This window comes from Palaemon carinicauda, chromosome 5, assembly GCF_036898095.1.
Source record: "Palaemon carinicauda isolate YSFRI2023 chromosome 5, ASM3689809v2, whole genome shotgun sequence".
Classification (NCBI taxonomy): Eukaryota; Metazoa; Arthropoda; class Malacostraca; order Decapoda; family Palaemonidae; genus Palaemon; species Palaemon carinicauda.
The window spans coordinates 115,947,413-115,970,000 of NC_090729.1; the positions used below are offsets into that span (position 1 = coordinate 115,947,413).

Below are 22,588 nucleotides of genomic sequence, written 5' to 3' on the forward strand. Positions count from 1 at the left end.
ATGCAGAAACGGTGCGAGGAATGCCTGATGCTAAAGAGCGCAGTCTGTTTGAAATCGTCGGCTCGTAGCAAGAGTACTTATCATGACACAGCGAATGGGTGAATTTTTATCTAATAGGTTATGAGGTTCACTGTACCGCGAATGACCAAATCCGCGAAGACCTACGGCTGACTGTATAAGACACCAATAAAATATACTAGTTACTTGAGAGTACTTTTCCAAGTCTACCGAGATGTAATACGTAATAACTTTTGACGTTGATAAAAGTGGGGCATTCAGTCAACAAGTGCCTCACTGTCAAGGGGAACCAAACTGTCATCGCAATATGGCTGGTGTTGTCCAACCATCAGAAACTCATGGTAGGATACCAGCAACACTAGCTTGTAAATTTAGTAGGAACAAAAAATTTGGGTAGGATGCAAGCTATACAAGCACCAGATAACTTGAATATAATACAGTGATACCTCGGTAGTCGAACGACTCTATACTCGAACAATTCGGAGTTCGACCAAAATTTTCGAGAAATTTTTGCTGCGGTGCTCGACCAAAAATTCGGTACTCGACCAGCCGAACACGTGACGACCGCATGGGCTTTGTGATGATCGCGCCATCTCGGCCACTCTCGCTTGTTCGGGAAGCATCAGTTCTCTCGAGAGCGTCACTCAGACAACGCGCGATCAGCATTCGTTGTGATTTAGTGATTTTCAGTGCTTTTAATTGCTTTTTTAGCTTTCATAATGAGTCCCAAGAAAGTAATGAGTGTTAAGGGGAAGGAGAAGAGGAAAACAGTGCGAACAACGATCGAGTTGAAGAAGGAAATTATAGCGAAATATGAGAATGGTGTACGAGTGTCCGATTTAGCGGTAGAATACGGAATGGCGAAGTCGACCATTTCTACGTTTTTAAAGCATAAAGAAATGATTAAGAAGGCGAATGTTGCAACGGGAGTTACGGCGGTAACTAAGCAAAGGCCACAAGTGATTGAGGAGATGGAAAAGTTGCTTTTAATATTTATTAAAGAAAAACAGTTGGCCGGGGAAAGTGTTAGTGAAGCGTTCATTTGTGAAAAAGCGTTGCATATCTATGAAGAATTAGTGAAGAAAAGTCCGAGTACCAGTGAAAGTGATTCATTTACATTTAAAGCGAGCAGGGGTTGGTTTGAAAAGTTTCGTAATAGAACAGGTATTCATCGTGTTACTAGGCATGGGGAGGCAGCTAGTTCGGATCAAATTGCAGCCGATAAATACGTGGGGGAATTCGATCGGTACATAAATGAACAAAATTTGATCGCACAACAAGTCTTTAATTGTGATGAGACTGGGTTATTTTGGAAGAAAATGCCAGCCAATACGTACATTACCAAGGACGAGACGAAGATGCCAGGTCACAAGCCAATGAAAGATAGGCTAACATTGTTGCTGTGTGCAAATGCAAGTGGCGATTGCAAGATCAAACCCTTGTTAGTGTACCACTCGGACAACCCCCGGGTGTTCAAACGAAATAATATTTGTAAAAGTGCACTACCAGTTATGTGGCGCTCGAACACTAAATCTTGGGTCACAAGACAATTCTTTACTGAGTGGATAAACGAAGTGTTTGCCCCCCAGGTTAAGGCTTACCTCATTGAAAAGAGCTTGCCAATGAAATGTCTTCTGGTTATGGACAATGCTCCTGCACATCCTCCAGGTCTCGAGGATGACTTGAAAGAAGAATACAGCTTTATCAAAATCAAATTCTTGCCCCCCAATACTACTCCCATACTCCAGCCCATGGACCAACAGGTCATTTCAAACTTCAAAAAACTCTATACCAAGGCCCTTTTCAGAAAGTGTTTTGAAGTGACCAGTGACACGAAGTTGACCCTAAAGGAATTCTGGAAGGAACACTTCAGCATCCTCAACTCTGTTAACATGATTGACCAAGCTTGGCGAGGTGTGACCTATAGGACATTGAACTCTGCCTGGCGTAAGCTGTGGCCATCATGTGTCACAGAGAGGGAGTTTGAAGGTTTCCAACCAGAGGCGGGTCCAAGCACTGCTACCCCTGTAATTTCTGATGACACTGATGTCGTTGAGGAAATTGTTGTCATGGGCAGGAGTTTGGGGCTTGAGGTCGACAAGGATGATATTGATGAGCTTGTAGAAAGCCATTCTACCGAGTTGACTGTGGAGGAATTGTTGCACCTGCAACAACAACAGCAGCAGGATCTGATTGTGGAGCAGGAATCTTCAGAAGAGGATGAGGTAAGGGAGGATGTTCCAAGTTCTCTCATCAATGAAATTTGTTCCAAGTGGGCAGATGTGCAGGCTTTTGCTGAAAAATACCACCCAGAAATTGCAGTAGCAAACCGGGCAGTGCATATGTTTAATGATAGTGTCATGTATCATTTTCGAAGAATACTGCAGAGGAGGAAGAAACAATTAACAATAGACCAGTTTTTCACAAAAGAAAAGAAAGCTGCTACATCAAAGCCTGTTTCTCCTCCAAAGAAGAGACAAAGAAGAGAAGAAACCCCTGAAATAGATCTGCCCACCCTTTCATTGGAGAGAGAAACAACTCCTGAAGGAGAACTACCCCGCCACATCATGGAAGGGGACTCTCCTTCCAAGCAGTAACCTCCCCCTTCCATCCTCTCCACATCCATCCCTGTATGCCATCGAACCGCTGCTCAAAGGTATGTTCACTACAGTACAGAAAATGGTTTAAAATTGTTTTATTTTAGTACAGTAAATGGTTTAAAATTGTTTTATAGGATTTTCTGACCAATTTCATACACATTTAGATAATTATTGTTGTTTAGGTACACGTTTTATTAATATTTTGGGCCTGTTCGAGTGCTTGGGAACGGAATAGAATATATACCATTATTTCTTATGGGGAAAAAAAATTCGGTACTCGAACAAATCGGAGGTCGAACACGGATCTCGAACGGATTATGGTCGAGTACCGAGGTATCACTGTATAATATTTCTTGCCCACATTGGGCAATAAAACCACATCCTTTGCAAGTTGTGAAGGCTCTCACTGGGCATACCAATGGATCCTCATCTCTTCCTAAATAATCTTAGTTAAATTTAGACAAAGTAGGGTGCAAATGAGGCTTGCTAACTCTTCTAAATGAACCAGGTAGTAGTTGGAATACTATACCATTTGGGTCAAATCCCTAAAGGAAACTTTTAGTGAAGACTAGAAAAACAAATTGATATTGTATGCAGCTCTTCATACTAACACCATTTTTCAACATTAAGCATCTGGTTTCTTTCATTCAGGCGCTCTACACTTCTTTTACTTCTTTACATTCTGCTCCTCATACTTTGTCATCAAATACCTTAGCCATCTAAATTCTAAAATCAATCTATTTTCCAGCTCTGGACACCAAATCTCTGTCAATTCTTTATGTGGATTATGCTTCCACAAATACTCTTCAACTATGGATCACTGGAGACTATGGAAATGCATGAATTCTTACACCTACTTGGCAAGCGAGCCTTTGAAAGCCCAATATAAAACACATGATAACAGCTTGTAAGAATAAAGACCTGTAAAATCACCAACATACAAAGCCATCACCAAAACAAAAGCATTAACAAACACCAGAATTTATTTAAATATTTAACAAATACCAAATTTGTCAACATAAAAGCACCAGCTGTTGTCAAACCTATTGACAATAATGGTGGTTATGAAAACAAGAGACAAGAGTACAAACAATACTGCTAGTATCAGAAAAAAAAAGATAGGAATCATGGTAGGGAACTCTACCATAAGGAAGTTTTAACATCCTGTTATATATTGTAAAATTAAATTAAGCCACAGCATTTGCAATAAAATTATCCATTTACACAAATAAATTAGCGTACTGTATACCACAAACTTTTCTATAAAAACTAGCATCTCTTTACCTTTATGGTACTAGATTCTGAAGCTAAATGTATAGACCCATCACACTCCAATACACGAGCAGCAACGTCAAGTTCCACTAAGATTTGGCCATCATGATCATGATTATTAAAAATGACCTGAAAGTAAAAAAAAATCAGGACTACAAATGAAAACATACAGACAGATAATCTTTTATAGGAACTGGTAAAAAAGCTGAAAATTCTTAGATAAAGCTTTACCAAATATAAAATTGAAACCTTACCTTTCCCGTTAGGTGGTAACATTCGGGTGTATCGAATGGCAAGTTGACTCGGAGCTTTATGGTGCGTAAGTTGAAAGTAAAATCTGTATTCAGTAACAAATCAAAGTCGAACGTTACATTTTTCTCTTCAAGAAATTCTTTAACATTCCAGCCTGTTGCATTTGCTTCTGAAGGTGGGATATCAATACAGTCTGCAATAATCACAAATGAACGAATATTTCTAAAATAGGATTAAAGTTTTTGATGACATTCCAAGCTAATTACCAAAAAAAAAAAAAAAAAAAAAAAAAAATAAGAGTAGATAAGTCCACGGAATTTTATCCTATGGCAAGAAATATGCAATGATTTCAGTATAAAACACTTTCAAAATAATTACATTGTCTTCTGGTATATAAAATCTTAATTTCTAGCTTAATTAGTTGGTCCCAGCTATATGTGAATCTTCTCAATTCAAACAACAGTTATCAATAGTGATTATATGCTGTACTTGAAAGCAATCATCATAAAATAAGATATTGCTATATGACAAAAATCCTTCCACAAATTTTAAATGCTTTTACTTAATGTACCAAACAAATATACTGTACTGTATACATGAACATTAGGCTACGATGACAAGGTGTCAGCCCTGATAACACTATATAAAGCAAAATATAATACAGTCCCAGAAATGCGTTTTATGAAAAAGAAAGTTTTTCCTTAAATTCTTTAAAAATAATTTTTCATTATGGTCTTTAATCAAAACAAACTAAAAGAGCAAATTTAATAAAAATCTTAGAATTTATACAAAACACTGACCATAACAAAAGTGTTAAGAAGCGCATAATCTATAACATAACATTTTAACCATCACACATAAAAAAAAAATATCTATATCTACTGCAGCTATTACCATTCGTGATTTCAAAATCTGCAATCTTCATTGATTCCTAAGTTTGCTACAAAAATCCGTCTAAATCCCTAAAAGACAACAAGCAATACATACACATAAAAACCTCACACAACACATTCGCCAGGTCATAGCATCTCCATCTAGTGGGTACCTACTGCTCTTTTTGGCTTACGCTTGCACAGTAAATGACCAGCGGGAAGTTACAACCGTTGTGCTTGAGAATTTCCAAGTGCTAGATATGCTTTCACATCTCTGTGATTGAATATGGCCCCAATGAAGCACTCTAATGGTGATGATAGTGTTATCAGTAACAAAAGAAAGCAGTACTGTACTCTAGCTAAGGAGGTGAAAATTCCTGACAAGCTGGTGGAAGACAAGGGGATGAATGCAAGAGTTGATGGGAGAAGTACAAGAGGAAGGCCAAGGTTTGGGTGGATGGATGGAGTGAAGGAAGCTCTGGGTGATAGGAGGATAGATGTGAGAGGGGCAAGAGAGCGTGCTAGAAGTAGGAATGAATGGCGAGCGATTGTGACGCAATTCCAGTAGGCCCTGCCGCTTCCTCCGGTGCCTTGGATGACCGTGGAGGTAGCAGCAGTAAGGGATTCAGGGGTTATGAAGCTTCATCTGTGATGGATAACGGGAGAGGGTGGGCTGTGGCCCCCTAGCAGTACCAGCATAACTCGGTTGAGTCCCTTGTCAGGCTGGGAGGAACGTAGAGAGGAGACATCCCCTTTTTTGTTTCATTTGTTTCATGTCGGCTACCCCCAAAATTGGGGGAAGTGCCTTGGTAGAAGTATGATGTATTATCATTATTATTATTACTATTTGCTAAGCTACAACACTAGTTGGAAAAGCAGAATGCTATATAGCCCCTACAAGGAAAATAGCCCAATGAGGAAAGGAAATAAGGAAAATTGAATATTCTAAGAAGTGACAACATCAAAATAAATATTTTCTACATAAACTACAAAAATTTCAACAAAATAAGAGGAGAAGAAATAAGATAGAATATCATGCCCAAGTATTCCCTAAAGCAAGAGAACTCTAACCCAAGAAAGTTGACCACCATGGTACAGAGACTATGGCACTACCCAAGACTAGAGAACAATGCTTACCATAGCTAAAGTGTCTCTTCTACCCTTACCAAGATGAAAGTGGCCACCGAACAATTACAGTACAGTAGTTAACCTCTGGGGTGACGAAAATTTGTTTGGTAATCTCAGTGTTGTCAGGTGTATGAGGAGAGAGGAGAATATGAAAAGAATAGGCGAAGGGAAAATGAAGCGTAACCAGAGAGAAGGATCCAATGTAGTACTGTCTGGCCTGTCAAAAGGACTCCATAACTCTCTAGCAGTAGTATCTCAACAGGTGGCTGGTGCCCTGGCCAACCTACTACCTATTACGTACTATAGGATGTCTGCTCATCAAAATTAAGTCTACAGTGAGATCTATAAAAATCATACATAAGAATTTTTTAATGTGATGCATAATAGAAACTAGGACAAGATGGAAAATAGGATGTTTTTTGCAGCTCAAAAGACAATTAAGTAACTAATTTATCACAGTGGAAGCCAGTCCCATCATCGAGGAATATTCTAAATCACATTTCAAAAATAAAACAAATTTTAAATTCTAGGATGAGGTCAAAAAGGCACTCGCACCATACCAGATCTATAGAGAGATGCAAGGGCAAAAAAAAAGGAGGATTAGTCATAAATTACTGATGGTACCCAACCTGGTGAAATTAGTGACAGTTGCACCACATAAGTTTGAGATAAATGATGGTGTCTCTCGAGACTCGGTAAAGAGTCATTTACCCTTCCTCATCAAAATAGAGAAAGCTATCGAGGAAAGTGGGACCCTTGAGTTACTTTTGCAGATGATGTAACATTAACAGCACATTCTCATTAAGATGTGGAAGAAATGTTGAAATGGTGGAGGAGTGGAGGGGAGTGGAGGGGAGTAGAGGAAAAGACTGTAAATCACTAAAAGCAAATCCAACATAATTCTCTAGGACAATATCACAAGAAGTGCACTGGATTATAAAATCTAAACCAAGTACATACTTGATTGTAGATGCCTGAAATGTATAACGAGCAAATGGGGAAGATATGCGAGTTGAAGCCCTGTTATGATACAGGAGCAGGTCCTAGAAGGGATAAAGCATTTGAAGTAATGTTTGAGAGAGCAGGAAGAGAGTGGTTACTGCATTGATATACATAATGGAGATTGTCACACTGCTGAATGGAGAGCAAAGATTTTTACTACTCTATGCAGTGGAAACAAGGTCACTGACAAAGTGATGGAAGAAATTTTAATAAGATGTGACTTTAAAATGTTAAGATTAATGGCGGAGTATGATGGGGAAGGTCACAGGATGATATGTTGATGTCAGGTCTAGAAGCTGGATTAAAACATGAATACTTAGACTGAGATGGTTAGGATCTGTAATGATTATGAGTGAAAAGGAATTTATATCAACATATTCCAGAAGCAAAGACCGCAAAATGGTGTTTGCTTGATGGACACGCATACAATGAAATAATTACCACTACCAATGGCAGAAATGCTTCCCAGAGAAGAACCTAACGGAATGAAGGGTTCTTCTACTATTTATTCCAGCTGTGACCAAGTTGTGGAATGATCTTCCTAATCGGGTGGTTGAATCAGTAGAACTTCAAAAGTTCAAAGTTGGAGCAAATGCTTTTTTGTTGACCAGGCAGACATAGTCTTTTTATAGTTTATTTATGACATATTTGTTTTTGATGTTGTTGATAGTTTATTATATGACATGTCTGTTTTGACGTTTTTTCTTATTTTAGAATGATTTATTGTTAATTTGTTCTCTTCATTTATTTATTTCCTTATTTCCTTTCCTCACTGAGCTATTTTTCCCTGTTGGAGCCCCTGGGCTTATAGCATCTTGCTTTTCCAACTAGGGTTGTAGCTTGGATAGTAATAATAATAATCTGTTGTTCATTCGAGAAGTTGATAACCAAAGAATCTAGCTATAGGTAAACAGATAAAGCTGTAGAGAACTATGTATAAGCTACTGATCAATTTTACCTAAGATGAAGTAGAGATGACAAATCGGCTAGAAGAAAGTGTAAGAATCAACAGCAACCTACCGGTAGCTCTAGAGTGGGCAGTCCCTTGTCTTCAACCAAGATTCACTATTACCCTATTGTAACAGACTTACTCAACTAGTTTTATTAACAGTATACTCAGGCTCCACTGTCTCCTGATTAGGCAAAACAGTCCGCGATATCTCTCATAATTTAGATTTTGTGTGGAAATTTAAAAATGATTGGTTATCCTGTTGAATCGGTACACTATATCCTCACTTCCAAAGGGTAAAAAATTTTTGGATTCACTCAAAACATTTTATGTCTACTGTTTCAAAGGGAGTGACTGCATTTCAAAGGGGTTTTCCATTAATAAAAATATAGGCAAATGACAAGTAATACGGAAGCATTTAGCCCTTTTCTTTAATATAACCATCTGTTGAACGATATATCCCTTTTTTCAGTTCCTTTTGCCCTCCTAAAGCTAGTTTTCTCTTCTCTTAAAGTCACCCCTATGATGCAAGTTCCTAAGATAGGATGAAGGTAAGATTAACCCAGGAACTGTTTTGGCCTAACTGACCACCAATAGGCAATTGTTAAGTAATGATTTGTACTTCCCTATGAATATTTCATATGGCATTCAGTACTATAAAGATCTTACTTTTTGTAATGTTGTCATTCAAAACATAGGAGTTATTCTTTACAAATGCATGACCACTTGCATACTGCGAAATGCAAAGAACCGGAGGGACAACCGTCCCATTCTCGTAGTCGTAAACAAACGAACCGATAGCTTCTTCCCGGATTCTGGAGAACTGAAAATGGAAGAAACCAGATTAGAAAAAAATGAATAAGGATACAATGTATGAAAGTTTCTACCACTTAAATAGTGAATCATGGCATTCTATCACCAGCTGAAAGTTCTTGCTATATGTGGCATACTAATTCACCATCAAGATTAACGTATGCTTCGATGATTTTACTACCTTTTGATAATGTCTACCTGGTTATATAACCAAGATTCATCCACAAAAATAATGTTAGAATTACAGGGAACACTTATTTACTGTAAAGCATGACATCTTATTTAAACCTCATCTTCTGCGCATTAACATCTTGTCACACTACAATCATCAATCTTACTGAAGAGAATCGAATATCACCGTCAGAAGATTGAAAGTTTCCATCAGCTGCGATGGACTACTTTTTGGTTAGCTTACAATTAAACTTAAATGCACTGCAGTTAGTAAATTATTATTATTATTATTATTATTACTATCCAAGCTACAACCCTAGTTGAAAAAGCAAGATGCTATAAGCCCAGGGGCTCCAACAGGGGAAAATAGCCCAGTGAGGAAAGGAAATAAGGAAATAAATAAATGAAGAGAACAAATTAACAATAAATCATTCTAAAATAAGAAACAACGTCAAAACAGACATGTCATATAATAAACTATCAACAACATCAAAAACAAATATGTCATAAATAAACTATAAAAAGACTATGTCTGCCTGGTCAACAAAAAAGCATTTGCTCCAACTTTGAACTTTTGAAGTTCTACTGATTCAACCACCCGATACTATATACACATGACATGTGGTTTGGCCTAGAAAACAAGCTTGTTGCATATGCAGATGATGCTACTCTCTTTGCGTCAATTCCATCCCCTGAATGTAGATCTAGGGTTGGTGAATCCCTTAATAGAGATTTAGCTAGAATTAGTGCATGGTGCAAATTATGGGGTATGAAGTTGAATCCTAACAAAACTCAAAGTATGATTGTAAGTAGGTCAAGGACGGTGGTTCCTCAACATCCGGATCTCAGTATTGATAATGTTTCTTTAAATATGTATGACTCTTTCAAAATTTTAGGTGTGATTCTCGACAGTAAATTTACTTTTGAGAAACATATAAGGTCTGTGTCTTCTTCAATTTCACAAAAAATAGGCTTATTGAGAAAGTCTTTCAAGATTTTTGGTGATCAATCTATTCTGAAGAAGTGTTTTAATTCTTTCATTCTACCTTGTTTTGAGTATTGTTCTCCTGTCTGGTCTTCAGCTGCTGATTCTCATCTTAATTTGTTGGACAGAAACTTACGGTCTATTAAATTTCTTATTCCTGATCTAGATATTAATCTCTGGCACCGTCGTTCAATTAGTTCATTATGTATGTTGCATAAGATTTTTCACAACTCTGACCATCCTTTACATTCAGATCTCCCTGGACAATTCTATCCTGTTCGTAATACTAGGCAGGCAGTTAATTCTAATAGCCAGGCCTTCTCCATCACGAGGCTCAATACTACGCAGTACTCTAGAAGTTTTATTCCAGCTGTGACCAAGTTGTGGAATGATCTTCCTAATCGGGTGGTTGAATCAGTACTACTTCAAAAGTTCAAAGTTGGAGCAAATGCTTTTTTGTTGACCAGGCGGACATGAGTCTTTTTATAGTTTATTTATGACATATTTGTTTTTTATGTTGTTGATAGTTTATTATATGACATGTCTGTTTTGACGTTGTTTCTTATTTTAGAATGATTTATTGTTAATATGTTCTCTTCATTTATTTATTTCCTTATTTCCTTTCCTCACTGAGCTATTTTTCCCTGTTGGAGCCCCTGGGCTTATAGCATCTTGCTTTTCCAACTAGGGTTGTAGCTTGGATAGTAATAATAATAATAATAATAATAATTAGGAAGATCATTCCACAACTTGGTCACAGCAGGAATAAAACTTCTAGAGTACTGCGTAGTATTGAGCCTCGTGATGGAGAAGGCCTGGCTATTAGAATTAACTGCCTGCCTAGTATTACGAACAGGATAGAATTGTCCAGGGAGATCTGAATGTAAAGGATGGTCAGAGTTGTGAAAAATCTTATGCAACATACATAATGAACTAATTGAACGACGGTGCCAGAGATTAATATCTAGATCAGGAATAAGAAATTTAATAGACCGTAAGTTTCTGTCCAACAAATTAAGATGAGAATCAGCAGCTGAAGACCAGACAGGAGAACAATACTCAAAACAAGGTAGAATGAAAGAATTAAAACACTTCTTCAGAATAGATTGATCACCGAAAATCTTGAAAGACTTTCTCAATAAGCCTATTTTTTGTGAAATTGAAGAAGACACAGACCTTATATGTTTCTCAAAAGTAAATTTACTGTCGAGAATCACTCCTAAAATTTTGAAAGAGTCATACATATTTAAAGAAACATTATCAATACTGAGATCCGGATGTTGAGGAACCACCGTCCTTGACCTACTTACAATCATACTTTGAGTTTTGTTAGGATTCAACTTCATACCCCATAATTTGCACCATGCACTAATTCTAGCTAAATCTCTATTAAGGGATTCACCAACCCTAGATCTACATTCAGGGGATGGAATTGATGCAAAGAGAATAGCATCATCTGCATATGCAACAAGCTTGTTTTCTAGGCCAAACCACATGTCATGTGTATATAGTATGAAAAGTAATGGGCCAAGAACACTACTCTGTGGAACACCGGATATCACATTCCTATAATCACTATGGTGCCCATCAACAACAACTCTTTGAGATCTATTACTTAAAAAATCAGTAATAATGCTAAGAAACGACCCACCCACTCCCAACTGTTTCTGTTTGAAAACAAGGGCCTCATGATTAACACGGTCAAAGGCAGCACTAAAATCAAGGCCAATCATACGAACTTCCCGACCACAATCAAGGGATTTCTGTACAGCATTGGAGATTGTAAGAAGGGCATCACATGCTCCAAGGCCTTTACGAAAACCAAATTGCAAACTAGGGAGTAGATGATTACCTTCAGCAAACCTATTAAGACGTTTTGCCAGAAGACGTTCAAAAACTTTAGATAATATGGGAGTTATGGAAATTGGGCGGTAATCAGTGGGACTTGAGCTACCACAAACACATTTACATAGAGGAGTAACATTACCAATTCTCCAACTAGTGCTAAAAGCTCCTCTTCTTGCTAACTTCCGCAAAATAACAGATAACTTTGGAGCTAAGAAATCTGCTGTCTTTATAAAAAACAAAGGAAAAATACCATTTGGGTCTACACCTCCATAAGCATCAAGGTCCATCAACAGAGCTTTAATCTCACGAGATCGAAAAGCTAAACTAGTTAGTTTAGCCTCAGGAAAACAGGAATGAGGAAGTTCAAGTTTTTCATTACTCTGTTTACTGTCAAAAACATCAGCCAAAAGGGTTGCCTTTTCCTTTGGACAGTGAGTGACTGAGCCATCTGGTTTAAGTAAAGGAGGAACTGTTGCATCTACACCAAAAAGTGCAGATTTAAGGGTAGACCACCATTTATGTTCCTGAGTTGTACCAGAAAGTGTTTCTTTTATGGTTAAATTGTACTCCTTTTCAGTTGAGGCATAAACTCTCTGAGTAAAAGCTCGAAGCCGAGTATAGTTGTTCCAGGTCAAATCTGATCTGTTACCCTTCCAAAGTTGATAGGCCTCCTGCTTCTCCAAAAAAGCACGTCTACAATCATCATTGAACCACGGTTTGTCCTTCACTCGGTACCTTAGCACACGAGAAGGGATACGCCTATCAATTATGTTGACTAGATTCTCATTCAAAGGGACAACAGGATCTACACTATTATATAATTGTGACCAATTCAAGCACAAAAGATCATGTAAAATACCATTCCAGTCTGCTTGGGATTTCATATAAATTTTACAAGAATATGATATATCAGGGACAGGCTGCTCAGTCTTCACTAATAATGAAATCAAGGCATGATCAGAAAAGTAAACTGCCCCACTTTCTTATTTAATATCTAATAACTTTATATAATTATCAACAGTTGGTGAATACTGTGCCTAAACTCCTATAAACATCTGGAAAAAACAAGGAACAGAAATTCAACAGTAATGAGGAAGAGCCTGATTCCTGAAAAAGTCTTGACAAGGATTTTGTATACATTTGTACAGTATAGAGAAAGACCTTTCGCAAAAGCTTCTTGAAAAACAGTACATCTCTTTTTTTTTTTTTCCAGAAGATAAATAATAGGTACTATATCTAATAGAAAATAAAAGGTTGGGAGAGGAGAAACCTTGAGCGAAAATGTTAATAAAAAAAATAAATTAAAAGGCTGGGAGAGGAGAAACCTTAAGCGAAACAGTTGAGGACCAAATAAAATCTAAAAGACTTCCCAGTTTATTTGATAACTAAATCCTTTTTTAAAGCCATTGACCAATTTCTATGTAGTACTTCAGTACAGAACACTATGAATTATTATAGAAATTCATTAAATTTAAAAATCAATCACAAAAAGTCACTCTTACATATCTCTGTAATCATTGATACAATTGTACGTTTGAAAAGAATATTCCCTGACTTTTGCACACTATATTTAGACAATCTAAAAATTTTAATTTCATCTTGCAAAAATGAATTAGTTAAACAAGGTCAAAACAATTGGTTTATTGTTTGTGAACAACACATGATGCAAGTTAACTGTATGTACTACTCTCTTTTTAATTAGTGATTTCCCATAAGAAATGATGATGTCTTCTTTCTAATTTCACAAGTAACCAGTACAATAGTTATCTATGTTATATGATAGTTAAGCCACGTACAGCATAGTAACTAGTACAATAGCTATCTATAATATAGAATAGAAAAGCCACAAATCAGTGTAGTAACCAGTACAATAGTTATCTATGTTATATGATAGTAAACCCACAACGCTGCATAGTAATCAGTACATTAGTTATCTATGTTATATAATAGTAAGCCACGAAAAAGCATAGCTAAACTTACTGTTCTTATTGCGTAATCCAAATAACTAAAGAAATCAGATTTCTTGTAAACTGCCAACGGACCATCTGCAGGAGGATAAACCTGAACTTCTCTACTTGTATCCCACCCTTGGATGAACAAATGTGAAAATGAGATCTTAGTGTCCCATAGGTAATTCACATGGTTGTATCGCTGCTGAGCAAATAAACACAACTGAAAAAAAATGTGGCAAGTAAGTAAGGAGTTCAGGATCTGGTATTAGCAAAATATCAAATATGATAAATACTACCGTATATTTCCGCGTATAAGGCGACCTTCATATAAGACGAGGTACAAAATTTGAGCAAATTTTTATGAATTTATCTCATATCGGTAGTATAAGACGACTGCTCAATCATAAAACCATCTGTGTATAGCCTAGGCTAGCTTTTGCAACACCAGATATCTTATGAAATATAGGTTATGTAAAGATTACGATATGACTTACAGTATCCTTATGAATTAAAAATAAATGAAATAACAAAACAAATCCTTTATTGTTTTCCTAGAACACACGTCACCGAGCCTGCATTGTTTTGTTTATGCTCATCAGCTGATCACGTACGAAATGCCCGTTCCTCCTCTTTCTTCTTCTTTTATGTTCTTTGCGAGTTTGTTATAAAAGCATATAATAATGTAAAGGTGGAAAGTGTCATAAAATAATTTTAAAGATACAGGATCTCAAATGCCATGGATGGCAGTGAAGACGATTTATTGTACGAATGCGATGACGAAGCCAAAGTCGACTCACCGGAACCGGACTGGAATCCTTACGATGATGGCGTATATGATAAATCTCGTGATATGTTCGAAGTTCGAACAGCTTTTCGAAACAGTGATAACTGTGAGGAGTTTTAGTGGTGTTAAATTTATACATGTCGCAGGTTTAATGTTTGATATTAATTGGAAATAGTCTTACAAATTTTTAGGTTTTAAATGCAATACTGTAATGTACCGTAATTTTTATTGAGAAATAAAGATTGTACCGTTTGTAATCCAAAATCGTTATTTACAGCTAAAAATAATATTTTTTAAACAAACAAATATTATGGTATCATATATGTTATTATTATTGTAATTAACACGTGCATTGAAATTACTAAAAGGTTAGCGAGAGAAAAAGTTGCTAACAACGCAACCAATACTCGATGTTTACATTTTCTCAGATGTGCGCGTATGGTTATAAAGTTGGAATTATTCCTCGAATTTATCATTTATGCCATTTTTGTAGATATGCCAATAATATATACGGTAAAAATGGTTTTATTACTTTCATTATACATTTATATATTAATGTAAATCATTTCATGTGTGTCAGTGGTTATCGCACCTCAACCTGGGCTAGCCTACTGATAAACCAGACATAGAATTCAAGGTGTGATTTTTATAACGGTAGTATAAGACGACCCCCTATTTTTATTGGTTAAATTTTGGAATATAGGGTCGTCTTATACGCGGAAATATACGGTACTTAGATTAGAATACCTTTCAATATCAAGATATACAAGCCATGGTAATCAGAATACAGTAGTCTATTTAAAGGATCCATAAAAACCCATACAATTATAAGCTCCTGAATATTCATTCATACAATACTGTACTCCCTTCCTTGCAATCTTGTAAGAAGCACAGTAATAGTTTATGGTCAAACTCTTAAGAGCTGAAACTGTGCTGCTAATATAGGGCTCTCTCTTACATATAGTACACTTCTATATTCTTAAATTGCACAATCGGCATGATAGGCATTGTCACTATTACCAAGTAGTTTAATTGGAGTAATGACTTACATTTGACCCACACATTAACAAAGATAAAAAGTTGAAGGAACATGAAGTTAAAGATGTTGAATATCTGGGCAGAAAATATGAGGTTGGGGCTAATGTGAAGAACCTTCTATGACAGTCACACTAAAGTATACTATACCACAAAAGACACACTGTAAGCAGAAACCTCCTATAGGGGAAAGTGTAAACAAAAGAAATAGCCTAAAGTATTTCAAGGCTATTGGGAGTTAAAAAGGCAGGATAGTATTAGAAATGAAGCAGACAGATTACTCGAGTGCCATATGCCGACGAGATCCTGATGAAGGGTAGACCGAGATGGTTTGGGCATACTCTTTGCATTCCCTAAGAGAGATTATGGTTCACCAAACTTTCAACTGGGCTCTGCAAGGAATTAGATGAATTGGAAGACCAAGGCCTACATGGCTGAGGACTATGAAGCGTGAAGTAGGAGATGACGAATGGAGAAGCATTGATTTAAAAGCTCAAGATAGAGACGACTGGCGAAATCTAACAGAGGCCCTTTTCGTCAATAGGCGTAGGAGGAGATGATGATGATTATTTCTAGCCTTGGTACAAGATGAAAAAGAAGCATAAGAACAAGTTGGCTAAATCTAATTTTACTTAGTTAGGCACAAATAAAAATAGTTAGAGAAACTTCTGATGTGCTCCCAGGTACTCTGAGGTCTTACATGAGCAGAACAGCCAATCACAAAGGAGAGTAAGTCTGTAACCTAATTAGATATAGAGATAAGGCTCATATAAATCTACCAGTATCATTAGTGCAATTTATGTGGGAAAAAATATCCAAGTCTCAACAAAGTTACTCTAACCATAAAATAAAAAATATACAGCATATTATTAACATAAGTACAGTTATCAACCAATACACCTCCCTTAATAGTATTAACCTGTTATTGAGGTGTTCAATAAAAAGGACATAAGACCACTCTTTCTAAATAAAAATAAAGTTATATTATCTATATAAAGGTAAAATCACACAATTAAGATGAAACATAAATACTCTTACAATAAAAACAAAACATTCAGAGGGAACCATAACCAAATTAATCCCATATCTAACTACAGAAGTATTCAACTAACCTGAGCAGTTATTACGACAATTTTGATAATCTGCAACAGAAGTTTCCATGGGAAGCGACGTCTCGCATGCCATTTCTCCACTGGATTCATGAAGAAAAATCTGAACCATAAAATATAAAATTTCAGAAGAGGATATCATGGCAATAAATTCTGTTAACCTTTCCTTGATAAAATGGCATTTTACAAATGACTTTCAGTCGGGAGTGAAAGTTATGAGGAAAATCTGAACCACGTTTAAAAGATATTTAAGACTTGGTAATATTCATGCATTGTCTTTAATTGCAATTGATATGGAGGGAATATTCAGTTAAACCACATCACTGAGGGATATTTCTAGCTTTGCACTGAAAAGATCCCTTAGCTTTGTTCTTAAATTGTAAGGAAAATTAAAATTAGAATAGTTGACGAAACCAGAAGTTCAAAAGATTCAAATTATAAACAGATTATCAATGAAAAAAAAAGGAAATACAAGAGAGAATCAAGATGGAAAGTTCCAACTCTAGTGGTATTACCGTCACGAAGACCAAAACTAATTCTGCATACTACTACAGTACTTAGATAGGAACCAAAAGTAAGAGAGATTGGCCTTAGGCTGAATAATAGCAAGTCATAATACTGACTTTGGATATAGAAAAAAACAATATAAATGCCCTCCCTACTTTACTATAAGCAGAGATAAAGAAGTAAAATACTGAATGACAACACCAAATGTAAAACCCCTCGACAGTCATGGGTCTGGTCCAAAAATGTTATTTTCCTTAGTAAAATAAATTTTTGAATATACTTACCCGATGATCATATAGCTGCATCCCTGCTGCCCCGACAGAAAAAATCTACGGGAGGAATACGCCAGCGATCGCTATACAGGTGGGGGTGTATATCAACAGCGCCATCTGTCAAGTAGGTACTCAAGTACTCGATGTCAACAACGAACCAATTTTCTCCTCTGTCCCACTGGTTCTCTATTGGGGAGGAAGGGTGGGTCCTTTAATTTATGATCATCGGGTAAGTATATTAAAAAATTTATTTTACTAAGGAAAATAACATTTTTCAATATCAAACTTACCCGATGATCATATAGCTGATTCACACCCAGGGGGGTGGGTAGAGACCAGCATAACAAGTTGACATTAAGAGCTAAGTATTCCGTATTTTATTTTAGCAGTTGTTCAAAATAACAAGCATAAAATAAATAAGTACCTGGTAAGAAAGACGACTTGAACAATTACTCTGCCTTTTTAAGTACGTCTTCCTTACTGAGCCTCGCGATCCTCATAGGATGCTGAGCGACTCCTAGGAGCTGAAGTATGAAGGGTTGCAACCCATACTAAAGGTCCTCATCAAAACCTTTAATCTAGGCGCTTCTCAAGAAATGATTTTGACCACCCGCCAAATCAAGTAGGATGCGAAAGGCTTCTTAGCCTTCCGGACAACCCAAAAATATTTCAAGAGAAAGATTAAAAAGGTTCTGGAATTAGGGAATTGTAGTGGTGGAGCCCCCACCCCTACTGCACTCGTTGCTACGAATGGTCCCAGAGTGTAGCAGTTCTCGTAAAGAGACTGGACATTCTTAAGATAAAAGACGCGAACACTGATTTGCTTTTCCAATAGGTTGCGTCGAATATATTTTGCTGAGATCTATTTTGTTTAAAGGCCACGGAAGTTGTGACAGCTCTAACTTCGTGTGTCCTTACCTTCAGCCAAGCTTGGTCTTCCTCATTCAGAAGGGAATGAGCCTCTCGTATTAACAGTCTGATAAAAATAGGATAAAGAATTCTCTGACATAGGCAAAGATGAATTCTTAACTGAACACCATAAAGCTTCAGACGGGCCTCGTAAAGGTTTTAAAATAGAACTTAAGAGCTCTTACAGGACATAATACTCTTTTTAGTTCATTTCCAACCATACGATAAGTTTGGAATATCGAACGATATTGGTCAAGGCTGAGAAGGCAGCTCGTGTTTGGCTCGAAAACCAAGATGAAGAACATGTAGCCGTTTCGGATGAGAATCCGATGTTCTTGCTGAAGGCATGAATCTCACTGACTCTTTTAGCTGTGGTTAAGCATATCAGGAAAAGAGTCTTAAAGGTGAGATCTTTCAGGAGGCTGATTGAAGTGGTTCGAACCTGTCTAACATAAGGAATCTTAGAACCACGTCTAAATTCCAACCAGGTGTAACCAAACGACGCTCCTTCGTGGTCTCAAAAGACTTAAGGAGGTCCTGTAGATCTTTATTGTTGGAAAGATCTAAGCCTCTGTGACGGAAGACTGATGCCAACATGCTTCTGTAACCCTTGAGTGGGAACTGAAAGAGATCGCTCTTTCCTCAGATATAAGAGGAAGTCAGCTATTTGAGTTACAGAGGTACTGGTCGAGGATACGGATACTGACTTGCACCAGTTTCGAAAGATTTCCCACTTCGATTGGTAGACTCTAAGGGTGGATGTTCTCCTTGCTCTAGCAATCGCTCTGGTTGCCTCCTTCGAAAAACCTCTAGTTCTCGAGAGTATTTCGATACTCTGAAGGCAGTGAGACGAAGAGCGTGGAGGCCTTGGAGTACCTTCTTTACGCGTGGCAGACGTAGCAGGTCCACCCTTAGGGGAAGAGTTCTGGGAACGTCTACTAGCCATCGAAGTACCTCGGTAAGTTATTCTCTCGCGGGCCAGAGGGGAGCAATTAGCGTCCACTTGTCCCTTCGTGAGAGGCGAACTTCTGCAGTACCTTGTTGACAATCTAGAACGGAGGGAATGCATATAGATCTAGATGAGACCAATCAAGTAGAAAGGCATCTAAAAGAACTACTGCTGGGTCCGGGATAGGTGAGCAAAGTATTGAGAGCCTCTTGGACATCGAGGTTGCGAAGAGATCTATGGTTGGCTGGCCCCAGGAGACCCAAAGTCTCTTGCATACATCCTAGTGGAGGGTCCAATATGTTGGAATTATTGTCCCTTCCTACTGAGGCAATCTGCTAAGACATTCAAGTTGCCTTGGAAGAAACTTGTTACTAGTGAAAAGTCTAGACCTGTTGAACAGGAGAGGAGGTCACTTGCGAACTCGTACCATGTCAGAGAGTAGGTCCCTCCTTGCTAGGAGAAGTACATCAAAGCAGGGAGTTGACCGTGTTCACCTCCACTACTTTGCCTTGAAGGAGAGACCTGAAGCTTTTCCAGGTCAGACGTACTGCCAGAAGCTTCTTGCAGTTGAAATGCATTGTCTTTTGACTCGAGTTCCATAATCCCGAGCATTCCCTACCGCCTAAGGTCGCACCCCAGCCTACGTCCGATGCGTCTGAGAAGAGAACGTGGTTAGGAGTCTGAACAGTCAGGGGAAAACCCTATCAAAGGTTGATAAAGTCCTTTCATCCAGTCAGACCAGACTTATCTTCCGGAAACCGGGATCTAGACCGCTTCTAGCGTCTTGTCCTTTTCCAGTAAAGAGCTAGATGAAACCGACAAGGACGGAGGTGTAGTCTTCCAAGTGACACCAAAGAACCACGGCTGACAGTGTCTTAACCAGACTCATCCACAGCCTGACAGGGCCGCGTTCCTTCTTCAGCATCTTCTGGATGGAAAGCAGGGTTGGGGGTTGATCGTCTTGTTCAGCCATGTCCTCATCAGAGGGTTCCTCATCCGAAACTGATGAGGAAACGGCAACGGAGTGGGCAACGTCTGACTCGCTGAATCCGGTCGCACTGGTGGATGCGTGACGGAGCCGGACACAAGATCATGGTACTGCTGCAAAGTCTGTGAACTGTCAACCATGGGGAAGCAAGGAAGTACAGCGACAACCCGAAACTGTCTAGACTGTCTGGGTTGTGCAGACAACCCCTATCGGGTTGCTGAGGTTGCCGCACTGCGTCACAACAAGTCACCTCTGCTGGTTGTTGAACGTCTTCCTAGTGACACACTGAATGTCCACAACCACCTCCGAGAGTCGCTTAACGTTAACGTGCGACTGGCAACCCACACTGGGTCGCACCGGAGGAGGAATCATCTCAACTGGCGGACGTGAGTAGGAAATCTCAGCGTCAACAGGGCGTACAACCAACCGGTAGGAAGGTTGTTGGCAAGAAGGTTCTTCTCCGTAAAAAATCCTCTATCAAGGACTAAGCTTGGACTGCATGTCTTGCAACAAAGCCCAAGGTCTATGGGAGCAGGTGTGGCAACAGACGGGGTAGCGACTGAAGCGGAACCATTTACCCTCCCTGGAAGCATGTTATGCTTTAATTAAAGTCCATAGGAGGCTAAGCAGCTTAAGGCTCCTCTCCAAATGACAGAGTCCTCAAGGGAGTATCAGAAGGAGGGAGAACAGCACTTTCTCATCTACAGGAACCATGTCCGAGAAAAGCTAGGTTATCTCAGTGAGGGTTTCACTGGTGCATAAGCAGCAGACCAGAAGGCAACGTTATGAAACTGCTTGACAGTCTGTGAACTGTCAAAAACTGAACTGTCAACCACAACAGGAGCGTGAGGACATACAGCACTGGTGTATTAGTAGCAGACCAGAAGGCAACGTCATGTAACTGTTTGACCGTCTGTGAGTTGGCAACAACCAAAGTTGTGTGGGGAAGCCTCAACTCCTGACTGACTAGTTTGCTGCGGGCGAGTGGCGGTAACCACAGTGTGTTGCAGAGGCTGACACACCGTGTCAAAACACGGCAGCTTGTGGTAGCTCACGCACGGCAACGGAGTGCTCCGTGTGTCTGTGGGAGTCATCATACATCTGGCAGGGTTGACTGTGCATGGGTGGAGGAGCTCTCACAACAAGAGTGTGGGAGCAGGCAGCCATGCTGGGCGCACAACCGTGGTAGGCTGTAGGCCCACGGGTGCATCGTCAACCTTCTCCGCAGTCGGAGTGTGGGAGCTGGCAACAACAAAAGCGGAGTGCAGGTGCGTGGGAGGGACTGCCGTGGGTTGCGGAGCATGCCGTATGGGATGCGGAGCATGCCGCATGGGTTGCGGAGCATGCCGCATTGTGTCAAAACACGGCAGCTCTACAGCACCTTCCCACTGCTGATGCGGTAGCTCAAGCATGTCAACGGAGGGTGCAGCATGAACATGCGTCTGGCAGGGTCGACTGCGCATCGGAGGTGGAGCTCTCACAGGTGGAGTGTGGGAGCAGGCAGCCGCAGTATCTGCTGAGCGCACAACCGTGGCAGGTTGTAGATTAACAGGTGCATTGTCAACCTTCTCAGCACGATACTCCTGCATGAAGGAGCAAGCTGAGACTGTATAGTCTGCAGCATGGACCACTAGGGTCTATAAAAGACGGCAACAAACGGAGCTACTGTCCGTTGTGACTGAGGGTCTAAAACAGCTGGTGCGGCAACAGACTGAGTTACTGCCTGTTGCGGTACCACCTTGCCTCTCTTGGGAGGTGTGCAGTCGTCGGATGACTGGAGCGAGTCCGAACTGACCCAGTGGCTACACCTAGGCCGTTGGACTTGCGCGGAAGGGACCGACTTGCACTTAAAGCTGCAAGATTTGGTCCATGGTTTCTGCGAGAAACCTCTTCCGCAGACGAGGAATAAATGGGCTCTCTCGTCTTTATGTGGGCGGGGCGATTACGTCGGCAACGTGTGTAGATACACCCGAAACCACCGAGGGAAACGTCTGTTCGTCGAACAAGGCCTGTGGAACCCATAAGTCCTTCGACATTACTTCTCCCCTGGGCTTGGGAGCTTGTAAGAGGTATCGGACAAGGTGAACAACTGGCACGAACAGACGAACCTCGAACGCAACACTGTAACACTTTGCGCATATCACTTTATCACTTTTGATTTTCTGTTTGCACT

General features: G+C 39.2%; 1 protein-coding gene across 7 annotated transcripts in view; it reads right to left on the reverse strand.

Annotated features, from left to right (window-relative positions):
* LOC137641423 (mucolipin-3-like) overlaps positions 1–22,588 on the reverse strand; it is a 120,017-nt gene that overhangs the window by 61,880 nt on the left and 35,549 nt on the right. For all 7 annotated transcript variants that reach the window (XM_068373954.1, XM_068373959.1, XM_068373958.1 and 4 more), the window contains exons 3-7: positions 16,794–16,893; positions 13,891–14,082; positions 8,763–8,916; positions 4,145–4,335; positions 3,903–4,019 (exon numbers count right to left, since the gene is read on the reverse strand). In XM_068373954.1, the coding sequence (XP_068230055.1) occupies positions 3,903–4,019; positions 4,145–4,335; positions 8,763–8,916; positions 13,891–14,082; positions 16,794–16,893 (754 nt within the window). The remainder of the gene's footprint in view (positions 1–3,902; positions 4,020–4,144; positions 4,336–8,762; positions 8,917–13,890; positions 14,083–16,793; positions 16,894–22,588) is intronic.